This window comes from Falco rusticolus, chromosome 9 (genome assembly GCF_015220075.1).
Source record: "Falco rusticolus isolate bFalRus1 chromosome 9, bFalRus1.pri, whole genome shotgun sequence".
Taxonomy (NCBI): domain Eukaryota; kingdom Metazoa; phylum Chordata; class Aves; order Falconiformes; family Falconidae; genus Falco; species Falco rusticolus.
Window position 1 is genome coordinate 28,939,269 of NC_051195.1, and position 12,311 is coordinate 28,951,579.

At 53.9% G+C, this 12,311-nt stretch overlaps 1 protein-coding gene across 4 annotated transcripts in view; it reads right to left on the reverse strand.

Annotated features, from left to right (window-relative positions):
- Positions 1 to 586: 586 nt before the first annotated feature.
- Positions 587 to 12,311, reverse strand: part of LCOR (ligand dependent nuclear receptor corepressor) — an 87,514-nt gene continuing 75,789 nt past the window's right edge. For all 4 annotated transcript variants that reach the window (XM_037399245.1, XM_037399244.1, XM_037399246.1 and 1 more), the window contains one exon: positions 587 to 11,678. In XM_037399245.1, the coding sequence (XP_037255142.1) occupies positions 7,175 to 11,678 (4,504 nt within the window). In that variant the 3' untranslated portion in view covers positions 587 to 7,174. The remainder of the gene's footprint in view (positions 11,679 to 12,311) is intronic.

Below are 12,311 nucleotides of genomic sequence, written 5' to 3' on the forward strand. Positions count from 1 at the left end.
CCTTCTGGAGCCAGCACTGCGATTGATATGGCAGTGGCACACTCCCCTGGGTCACCCATACCCGCAGGAAGCACAGGAGCCCTGAAGGCAGCTGCTCACTGCAGTAATTTGCAAGTGGGAGTTTGCTATCAGTAGCTACCTACCCTACCCTGGCCGTTTTGGGGGGAGTTCCTTGGGGGTGACAGCAGCCCTCACCTCCTGCATTCCTGGGGATGCCTCGTTGGGCATCCCCAGCCCAAGAGACACCCCCACCACCATGCTGTGCTGGACTGAGCCCCCACCAGAAGCAGGGTCATTCCCACCCAGCCCTGAGCCCCTAGAGCCCCTGCCATTGAAGCAGACATTATTACTACAAATCTTATTGCTTGCAGTGCCCCTCGCCCCGGGGAATGGCCACCCTGGCCGGCCACAGGAGCTCACTGCCTCCCCAGGGACCGTGGCCATTGACCAGGTCTGACATCATCAAAATGAGATGAAGAGAAAGAGTTGATGCTTCAACTTTGATGTGAAGTTGATGAAACACCACCACCACCCACCCCACCCCACCCCATCCAGTCCCATCCCATCCCATCCCATCCCCCCACGCAATAGCCAGCCCTTTGGTTGCGGCACACTGGGCAATACAGCCCCACCAACCGACACACCAGTCAGAACAAGAACCTGTGGAAAGCCCATGAAATAAATATTAAAAAACACTATTTACAATATTAGATCTGTGAGCATGAAGTGAGAGAAAAATGCTTTTTCCTGCCCCAAAACCGCTTAAAAAGTAGGTTAGCATCCTGCCGCCTAGCACAACACTATCTTACATGGCACCTACACATAATATATATTCACATTTCATTTTAAAATTAGGTACTCTTACAAACAGACTTAGAAAACATTGGCTAGCAACACAGCCCGAGGGACCACCCGGCCTCCAGACCCATGCCGCAAATGCCGGCCGGCTGCATCCCAGCTCCTCCAGCTGCCCCCAAGCTGCCAACGTGCCCTGAACCAAAACCGCCCACTGCCCCCGTTGCCCTTTCGGGAGAGGGTGGAAGTGCTCGTGAAGGAGAGGGCTTGTCCGCCGGGAGGGGAGGAGGAAGGGTGGGGGCCGTGATTTCTGCTAAGCCTAGGGGTGAGCTTAATACAAACAAGAACTCCTGAGAACATCTTAGAACAGATGGATTCATTTCACAACCACCAAGCTAAAGGATGGGCCGAACGGATGCTACAACACACAGGGGGGAGGGACACGCACAATGCAGGGACATTGTAGCCTCGTAGCTCAAAAAACCTGCTCCTACAAGAAAAGCTCCCTGGCCAGGGGGAGCCTACCCCTGCCTCACTCCTGGGCCGTTCAGGCATACAGCTCGAGGATGGAGACCTGAGGACACCTTGGCTGGGGCTCAGCCCCCTTCCCCTGGCACGGCTGCCAGCGGTGGGAAGGCGATAGCCCAAGCCGGACAGCAGCCCACACCTCCCTGCCGCCTCAGGCACTGCCCATGCCTACGGGAGGCTGGGAACTGTGGCTTTTCCAGTTGCCTTCAACTGGGAATGCAGTTGTAGGCTGAAAGAATACGAGCTGGAGGGAGAAACTGTTCATCACCAAGTCTTAAAAACAGGGCAGTGGTACGTCTGTGTCTTTCTGAAATTGCGTCTCTGTTTCCTGGGAGGTTACTAGGGCTTTTGGAAACGCTGGCATTTCCAGAGGTGCCATGTGAGCAGCTAGGACACAGGTTGGGCTGCAGCTTCGCTCATCTGTGTGCCAGCAAAGAGCAGCTCGGGCAGCCCACCAGCTCGCTTAGCCCAGCGCCGCACGAGCTGCCCCCCCGGCACAGGAGGGACAGGGACGTGGAGAGCAGCAGGGACAAGTTCATGCCACTCTCCTGGCTCACAGAGGATGATCAGCAATACAGCAGAAAGTTTGCTGAAAGCATCAGTGCCAGCCAGCCAGCTCTCTGGAGAAGGCTTGCTGCAAATGCGTCTCACTGACGCGCTGGCAGTTGAACACAGAAACACCACTGCACACAGCAAACACAAGCAAAAAGGACCTCATTAGTGATGAATTAGTGATGAATATAAACACGTGCACCCCTTGGACATACTGCACAAGCCCCACCAGCAGAGAAACCCATTCCAGAGCTAGCATTGCTAGACAAGAACCTAACAGACAGAAGGAGCCATCCTGGGCTCAAACTGCTCTTGCTGCAGCCCTCAACCCCCGACAGATAAATTTTGACTCTGAGTTTGGCAAACCCAGCCTCTCCTGGAGGTTAGGTAAGGTGGATTGTTCCTGACCACGTCAGATGTGAAGACCCGGGGCCACTGCTGCTGAGGTGAGAGGGGAAAGGGTAACCATGCACAGGAGAGAGGGAGGCTGGCAGCAAAGGGACAGTAAGGACATCTGTGGCGGTGCAGAGCTAAGGCAATGCTGCTCCCAGTACACGGACTGGGAAGCTGGGACGGAGACTAGTTTCAAGAACAGGATAAGAAAGTGGCCAGCGTGGAAACCCAAAGCAACAGAAGGAGGAGAGGTCTGTTTTGTGGGACACAGCACTTGTGCTGAAATCCGGAGCTGGAGAAGCAGAGCAGAGAGTGGTGGCCGAGGAGGAGGAGCGCAATGAAGCTGCGGAGCTGAGGATGGCACTGTGGTAGTGCCAGTGGGCAACTCTGCACCATAGCAAACAGAAACGCACTCCATGCCCTTGTGGAATAAGGCGATAAATCGTGTCGCTTACTTGCCTCCATTCATTAAGATCGTCTGCAGCTCCCTGTGCATCCCTTGCATTGCGTAGAATCTGTGTTTATTGGGAACGGGCTGCTCTAATGTAGGGGCCGTGCCTCAGCAGCACACCTCACTGCTGCCTCGCTGCAGAGCAAACAGAAACAAGTAGTGCATGTCCCAAGTCATTAACAAAGAGCAACAGGTTATATATATGGAATTACCTCTCTTGTGCACTATTCTAGCTGAAACGTGGCTGCATGGAGAGAGGAAATTGGGAAGTAAATCAGGAAGAGAGTAATGCAACATGAGGACTGATTGGGGAGAAAAAGAAAAGGAGAAAAAAAAATCAAACATCTGAGCACTGATAAAGAAAATGGAACTACCCAGGCAATGCCACCCTGCCAGGCAGTCACCTCACATGCAGACCCTTTAATTTGCTAGCAAATTAAACGGAAATTTAATTTTCTAGTAAATTACAGCATTTCTCCTTCCTGCCCTAAAACAAAGCACTCGCAAAAGCAAGTGCAAAGCCCATTAAAAGCAGGCCTTGTAGTCTGCAAGACCTGGCAGCTACTACTGGTGTCAAGTGAGGAATGCACACAGGAGAGGCAGCGGGGCCGAAGATGGCATCTCCAGGAGCAGTGACAGCAAGGAAAGGAGCCTGGCAAGGACTTTCCTGGGATTTTCCTCAGAGCAGAAAGTCTTAATGCTTTTCTAGATATGACAACCCCTCCAGCCTACCTAACTCCTGGGGCATCTTCTCCCGGAGTAACCCAATGGGTTGCACAAATCTGTAATTCAGAGAACTTGTACTAAAGCACCAATATTCTTAGCTCGAGGTGGGCTGGAGAGTTTGTGCCCCAAGTGCTTGCTGCAATAACTTAGCCATACGCGATGGCTTCACCCTACACATCCCTCGGCAAACAAGCCTGTTCTCCACAAAAACTACCTTCACGAGTTAAACCCACCACTCAGTGCAGCAGCTGTGGGGGGAAAAGTCCCTGCCAGCTCCTCACAAACAGCATGGTGTAGAGAAGAATCACCCCGGTTTTCCTCACAATTGTAATTTTTAAACAGGGGGAGCTGCTGGGAGGAAAGGAGGAGGCAGAGAGCAGGGCACCTCTGAGCAGGGTTTATGTGCCTGGCCAGGGAGAGCCCTGCAGAGGCTGTGGCACCAGGGACAGTGGAACAGGGAGCCAGGGTGGGGGGTGTCCCTTCTGACAAGACCCCCCGGGACAGCCCAGCCTGCACCTCCTGCAAACCTGCTCCCCACTTCCCTGCAGATGCCCAGGGTGCTGCTCCGCCATCTGCCCACCTGCGCCAGGTGCCCACGGGGGACATGCAGCGCATGCCTGGCCTGGGCTGATCCCAGGCAGCAAGCTGAGGCTACTGTATTTAAAAAACGGTTTTCTTTGAAAAAAACCTCAGAATTATTTGCTTTCTCTTAATTTCCTTTCTGAAGACAAGAATAACAAACCCTCTTTTCAGCCCCACCTGGATAAAACCCACAGCCTCCACCTTTCCTCATTAGAGGGTGCAGAAATGCAGATTTACACCTACAAGGCACAGCCCAGCTCCTAATAAAAGTCAGTAGGCTCTTTGCACCAAGCCAAACCGCAGCAACACAACAGAAGGCTACAGATCAAGACTGGAAGTTCAAAGGGGTGGGAGGAATATGGTTTCCCTATTAGCACCTCTGATTTCTCCACACAACAGGTCCTGACCATTCCTCTCCGGAGCTGACACCTGGCAGGGGCACTGCCAGGAAGCTCAGCACACCGATCCCACCGCCACCTAAGCCAAGCAGCACACACCGAACTGGGACAGATGCCCAGAAGCTGCTCCGCTCCCACACCAGTGTGACACCTGCCATCTCCCAGCCTCGCCACACTCAAGCCAACGCTTGGGTGCTGGTGAAGCCCCAGGGTGCAAGGAGGCAGCTGGGAGGCTGGAGCAGCAGCACCCCATCTAGAAAGCCTCTCTCCACTTGCTTTCTCGAGGTGTAATGAGGTTCCCGCTCCCAAAAGTACAGAAGATGGAGAGCAGGACAGCCTGCATTTACCAGCAGCTAAAAAATGAAAGAGAACGAGAGAGAGCAAGCCCCGAGGAGCGCTCGGCGTGTGGTGCCCTGCATGTCTCGGCATGCATAGCCTGGCACAGGCGCTTCGGGAGTGATGGCGAAGGATGGGGAAAGGGGGGGTTTGCTGCAGGGGAGCGGCACGAGGAGCAGAGGCAAGAGGGGTGCTCGCATGCACACCTGGCCCAGGGGAAGGAGGGGAAATCCTGGGGCCCCGTGCCTGCGGAGAGGTTACAGGACCGTAAGTATGGATGGAGAAGCAAGAGGAAAGACAACCTGTAAGAAAGGTACAGATCAGTCATTCAACTGCCATCAGTGCCCTCCTGCCACACACCTCTCCTGAAACACTTTTAAATCTTTTCTGATGGAATGTTTGACATATTTAATGCATGCAGTAAAAATTAAAGTAATAGATAACTTCATATTAATCTGTACAGGGACTGACAGGCTAGATTTAATCACTTCCTAGCTGTTCAGAGAGTTAACTTATTCTAGCATGATTCAAAGGGAAGGAAAAAAAGATTATTTATTTTTTTTAAATCAGCCATTTCACAGTAAAGAGAAAAATGTGCCGCAGCCTCGTGTGCGTCAGCGCTGGGGGAAGGGAATACCTGCAAGAGAGCCAGAGGTGCTCTGCAAAGGGCGTGCAAATCTCAGACACCTTGTTTCATCCTCTAAATGAGTACAATGAAAGATTTAAAGACAATTACCTGCTTTCCACTTCCAGTCCACAGGCTTTGGGTTCCGGGGTTCAATGCCAACTATGGAAAGCAATTCCTGTTGCAGCTGAGCCCTCTCTAGCCTCTGCCCCCAGGGCAGGTGGCTCTTGAATGCCTGTCCTGCTCCAGCGCCTTGCTCTCAGCAGGGACAAGGAGCTGAGCAAGGACCAGCAAGCAGCTGTTAAAGGTCGGGTGACCTCAGAGCCCACACGGTGCCCTCCCAGGCATTGCTGCACGGGAGGAGGCTTGCATTGGGATTCATTCAAACAGACTTTGTGCAGCAATGTGAAAATGAAGCCGTGGAGATGCTGAGCAGAGTCCCTTCCCCAAGCGCAGACCACAGCAGCCACTTCTGATCATCTGTGCCCAAGCAGAGCCAGCACAGCCACATGCTCCGTGCACTTCTAACAGGTTTCTCTCAGACGTGCTAGGCACCATGACCCTGTTCTACCCCTGCAGGCCCCTAGCTGCCTTTTAAACACGCTGCAGAGGCTTGTAGAGGAGCCCTGCAAAGGTGTCGTGCGGGACAGAGCAGAGGCTTGGCTGCTTTCAGACTCCACAGCACCAGACACAAGCAAGGACAAACCAACCGCACTTTGCTAGAAATGCAAATGAAGGTAAAAAATAAACCTAAGTCAGTCCCTTATCCCAACCCTATTCCAACTGCAAATCCTGGTTTAGGAGGGCACTTAGGCAAGGCGTGCACAACAACACAGGGCCAGGGCTCCCCTTCTGCAGAGCACCAACATCAGGAGCTCGAGCCCAAAAAAAGGGAGAGATTCAACTTCAGCGAAGCACTGTGGAAACTGCTTTGCCATCAAGAGACCACAGAAATCACCACGAGGGCAGCAAAACAGGAGGAGGTCTGTCCGAAAGCAGGATGCGGCAGGACTGATTCATCCCTGAAGCCAGCAAGAACTAAAGATGGATGCAGCCCAGTGTGCCCGCCTGGTACCCAGAGCCCCCGCAGCATCTCCTCCACCACCTCCGCCTGAGTGGGACCTCCCCACCCACGGGCTGTGCGATGGGGGAGCAAAGCAGCCATCAGCAGTACACACACCAGTAGCTAATTAATACTTTTATGCAGGTAACATTACGGGACACCAGCAGCTGCTACTAACGAACCAACAAAGGACAGATTCACCTTTCTCTCCCTCAGTGATGGGAAATAGTTTTGGTTTTGTTTCAAATGCCACTAAGAAGACAGACAGAAGGAGGACTCTGAAGGAAAGGGAAATGTTTGCGTGCACCCAAAGGCTGCCGAAAGCTACTTCATGTGCACAAAGGTGGTTTTCTTTCTGCTACAGTACAAGTGCTTGTGCCTCAAGTATAAAACGCAAGCCTCCAAATCACACAGACGAGCTTCTTATTTTTATTTTTTAAAGTGATAAATAAGGCACTGTACTTTTAACTAAAACTGCCTAGTTCCAAGTTTAAAAAAAACCCAAGGAACGTTCAAACTGCAGAAACTTCCTTCTGAACAGCAGAGCCAGACAGGCCGACCTCTTCTCTGTCCAAGACACATCTGCCGATGCCTAAAATCACGGGCATTATCCTTTAACTGCGGATTTTTAAAGGCTTGCTACAGCTTATAAAAGCAGCTTTAGTTAATGCATGGTAAAGGGTTACTACTATACATCAGTTTTGTACATGGCTACCGGTTCTTTGCTATTTCGGGTCCAGTCGCGAGCGTTTGCTGTGCGAACAGTCCACTTTTGCCCTCAGCTTCCTCTTGCCCTGTGACCCGCTGCTCTCCTGCATCTTCTTCATGGACCTTGTCAGGGTCTTCCCACTGCTGGGCTTCTTGTTGGCCAACTTCTGCGACCGTGTGGAGGACTCCCCCAGAGGCTTCTGCTTCGGGGACTTGGCCAGCTCCTCCTGGCCGGGGGGCAGCACAGCCCGTCTGCTCGTGTTCTCCTTTCCCTTCCGCAAGGGGAGCCGCACCTTCTCCAGCTGCCTTTTCGGGGCTCTCTTGTCTTTCAAAGACATTTTCCTAGCCAGCTTATTGCTCCTCTCCATGGCAGCCTGCTTTCGGGTGGCGGGAGCCTTTGCACTGACCTCCGAATGTTTTATTTTACTGGCCTTCTTGGCAGGCAGCTTGTCCTTGGCGGAGGAGCCAGACCGCTCCTGGGTGCTCCCGCTCTCCTTCAGCATCCTCCTCTTCCTGCTGAGCTGGAGGTCGGCTTTGGGCAAGGGGTCCTCCTGGGACCTGCTCTTCCCCTTCCGCCCCTTCCCGCTCCCATCCACCGATGGGGATTTAGCAGGAAAGGCATCTGCTTTGATCTGCAAGGCCAATTTTGGAGACATCAGTGGGTTGATGCACACGCTCTTCCGGCTCTGCTTGCTCTCCAGGGACAGGTGGTCCCCCGGGCCATCGCTCTTCTTCTCCGCCTTCACCACACGGTGCTGGGCTCGGAACTTGCCCCGCAGGTTGGAGTACTTGCGCAGGATCCTGGTGCTGGCCTGTGTGGGCAGGCTGGGCGCAGGCTGGATAGTTTTGTCTTTGCTCAGGTCCTCAGTGCTGGCATCAGTGGGAGACATCTGGCTGGGAGTGGTGGCTTCTTCAGCCTCCGCTTTATCAGTGTTCTCCCGAATTTTGGCCCAAAGCTTTTGGTTTTTCAGGTTATTCCGAGCTGGGGTAGTGGCAGCAAACTTCTTGAGATGTTTTTTCAACCGTTCAGCTTGCAGTGAGCTGGGGTAGAGACTGGAGGAGGAGTACTTCTGCATGGGAACTTTGATGGGGGGGATCTCCCCTGGGAGACGGGTGTTGAGTTTCTTCACAATCACTAGAGACCTGGTTTCAGTTGTCTCCAGAAACCACTGGCAGATGTCAGACAGCTTAAAGGCCTTCATAAACAGCATCTGGACGGGAGAAAGCTTCTGCACTTCCAGCGAGCCTCTACTTTTCCTTGTCCTTTTCTTGCTTTTCCAGATCTCTTTCAGTTTGTCGGCTTTGTTCTTTACCTTGGGGGGTGGCTGCACCTCCTTTTCCAGCTGAATCCAGCCCTTCTGAACTTTCATGTACTGGGTGTTGAACTCGGCAATGAGCTCCTGGTTCTCCTCTTCAGCACACCACTCCATGAACTTTGGTTTGCTGTCAGCCATGTCTATGTCCTCCAACACCGGGGAGTCATCATTCCCTGAACTGCGTTCGTCCCTCGGTTTGGGGATCGCTTGCATAGACTCCTTCCCTGGTGTGCTCTTTTTTGCAGTGTCTACGGGGGCGGGTGCATTTCTTAAGTTATAAAACTGCAGGGCGACCTTTTTATGCTTCACGGCCTTTGCTGGAAGATGCTTGCTTCCCCCTCTGCTGCTGGGACATGAAGGTGAACTGGCCACCAGCTTATAATTCTCCAGCCTGCTCACATCCATGGCACTGTCAGGGCTCTCCTCATCCTTTGCACTGGCATCGCCTGGTTTCACATCCACTTGCTCGGTATCGTTTGCGGGCACGCTGCTCTCTGGAGGAAGGAGAATGCTTCTCTTCTCAGAATCAGCCTGAATGCTGATTTCCTGCATCTCACCCTGTTGACTTTGGCTGCCATTAGCAGGAGGGTCATCTTTAGAGGAATTTTCTCCCTCTGCCACAGTCTCTTTCGCTAAGATGCTTTTGTAGGTTTGTCTGGTAGTGACACCATTCTCCTCACCTGGCCGCTTCTCAGCGATGCTCTCTGGAGCCTGGTCGGTGCCCGGCCCCTCGCTGGTTTTGAGCAGCACATTGGGGAAGCAGTCGTTTGGGAAGTGCATGGATGCTGCCCCATCCAGGTGCACTTCTCTCTTGAACCGCTTAGCGCCAGGGCTCTTGGAGAGTTTGATCTGAAGGCAAGGAAGCTGCACAGAGCTGGAAGAACCAGTATCCTCAGCACTGCCCTCGGCGGGTGACTGAGATTGCTGGCTTCGGAGGCGCCGGTCCGATGCCACAAGCACTCTCCTGCCTTTCTTTCGCTTCTTGTCTAGACTGTCCTTGGAAGAGACAGAGCCTTTTCCTGCAGTGTCTGAGCCATCAGGTTCAGGTGGCATCTCCCCTTCAATGGGCTCTTTTTCACCTGCCGGGCTGTTACTCTGCACTGCCTCCTCTTCTGAGATTTCAGGGAGGGTTGTGCTGGCTGGCACAGCCTCCTCTTGCTCAAGGGCACCGTCACCCACCATGCTCAGTAATTTGGCTTCTGGTTTATCATCGATGCCTCTGTTCACATCCACACACTGCAAGCTGGCAGGGGGCTCGGGGGGACTTTCCCCATTCATGGTGGCAAGGGGCTCATCAGGACCCTCCCAGCCTGGCGAGCGTGGGCAGGGCTCTGCCAGACACAGCCCGCAGGGCTCCGCATCCTCCGCGCCTGGAAGCTGGGCTGGATCTGTGGCACCATCATGTGCCAGGGGTGCTGTGTCTGCAGTAGCAGAGGGCTGCAACAGGGACTTTAGCTCTGGGCTGGTGGGGAGGCCTGGATCAGTTTGTACGTCAGAGCCTGGACAACATTCCTCCCCGCTGGGCACTTCTGAGACGGGAAGGGCAGCAAAATCGGCGGCCTGCCCGCCGCCACTGCTGTCCCTGGAGGAGCCCAGGCTGCTGCCAGCTTCCCAGGGGATGGTGCCTCCCACTCTCATCCCCCCTCCTTCAGCAGGAGGGGAGCTGGGGGGCAGCGAGCTGGCTGAGCTGTCCTCTTTCTGGGGGCTGGGTGGAGCAGAGAGGGAGAAGAAGGGCATGGCCATGGTGGCTTCCCTCGACCGCAGCGCCCGGGTATCCCAGGGCTGCACAGAGGCTGGCTCAGCTCTCTCTTTCGTTTCTTGGCTGGTTGGTGCCCCTTTAGCCAGGAGCCGCAGGGAAACCCTCTTCTCGCCTTCCCGCCCTGCCCCAGCAGACCCCTCCACCGAGAGCACCAGGGGTGGCTTAGCGCTTACGAGGGTCTCTGCTCGCAGTGCCGGGCTGCTCCCCCTCTCCTCCACCCGGGAGCTCTTAACCAGCGTGCGCACCGTCGGGAGCTCACAGCACTCCCCGTTGAAGTAATACCCCCGCGTGCTCTTCCTTGCTGTCTTGCGGGACGACACCAGCCGCTGGCTCTCAAAATGGCACTCGGTGATGGGCTGGCTGATGTAGACCACGTCACACTGGTTGTCATAGTCATTGATCCTCAGCCCTGATGCCTTCTTGTTCTTCCGAGTGGATCTGAGGGGGGCTGCCTTGGCGCGGGGATGCCCGCTGGGTGTCCGGTGGGCGGCTGGCGCGGCGGTGGTGGGCAGCCAGCCCTCTTTGGACTTGTCAAGCGGGCCCTTGTCAGCCAGGTGCAGGTGGCAGCCTGCCTTGCCCTTGGCTGTGGCGTGCAGGTGGTTTTCTTGCTTTGGTCTCGCATCTTGTTCTTTTGCGTCTAAGTCCTGGTGCAAAGATGCTTTCGAGCTGCATTGCAAAGTGTTCTCTTTGTCAGCTCTGCGAGGGGGGGTCACCGCAAAGCTGGGATCCCAGGACTCTTCTGGCAGAGCTCTGAAAGAGCTCTTTTGGGACCCCAGACAGCTGTCTAAGCTGTCCTCGCTGCCATTCACATTTGCCACTTTGACCGAGATATAACCTTCCACGAGAGTCTTACCTGCTAGCTGCTCTTTATTGTCCTCACACTTTCTCACACCGGCTTCTTGCTCATGCCCAGCAGCTTGCTGCCCTTCCAGGGTCTTTGCGGCATGATGGAAATTCAAAGAGGAAGAGTTCAACGCGCTGAGGTATCCCTGGGTGGAGCTATCCTTTGGACTAGCAGAACGAAGTCTGGTGATGGGGAGCTCGGAGAAGTCCCTTCTCAAAGCAGGACTGGAGCTCTCTGCTCTGTCCAGAGACTTCAGCTCCATCGGCTGCTTCGGGGCTTGTCCTGTAACATGCAGGGGGATATCGGACCCCGACTGTCCTGGGTCCGAGGAAGAAGGGGGCTTTGATTCAGTACAAGTAGCACCCTTATCCTGATTTTCAGTGCTTCGCTGGCTACAACCAGAGCCACAAGTAGAGGCCTCCATGGTCTCGGATTCAGACAACTGCTGGCCTTCAGAGTCTGGTTGTACTTCAGTGTATATGTCGTTCAGCACACGAATGAATTGCTTCTGGTGATGTGTGCACAGTCTGACCATAAACTTTTCCAGTGGAGACTTCGGCTGATTGTTAGAGTCTATTGCTATTGTGTCTGCTGCATCCTCACTAGAGAGACAAAGAGAGAAGCAATCAGTAACATGTCCCAGGGAATAAAAGTTTATGCTGCAAAACTGGAATAACCCTTCTCTTCCCATTCAGGCATATCACTTGCCTGACCTCCAGGTAAGATCAAGCATCCTGCTGTCATGGGGCTCGCAGTTATCTCTTCAGTCCCCAGCACGCACACTTACATATGCATAGTGCTGGCAGGACACGGACTGCACTGTTGTTTGTCTCTCACTGCCACAGCACCCACAATCACACTTCTGCCTAGGACATCCTGGTGTGTAGGCACCACATGACGTGTTCAAAGCAAACCTAAGTTTTCCAGTGAGAATCAGATTTAGTATCTGCACGGTGCCCAGTGTGGAAGACCCAGCACTTCTGGGACCCACCAGGATGACTGCACGCCCCTGTATGCTCAACCTGAACAGCCACGTGGGATGGGAGCAGAGTAGCATCCCAGCTGAGCAACTAGATGCCAGAAATCCTGAACTATGTAAGTCTTCAAAGTCTGCTTACACCTCAGTGGCAGAAGATGAATCTACAACAAACCGAGCAGGTCTGCGCTTCCTCTGTAATCAGTGCAGAAATTTGGGTGAGCTCCCAGCCTGCAGGATGTGCAGATAGCAATGCACC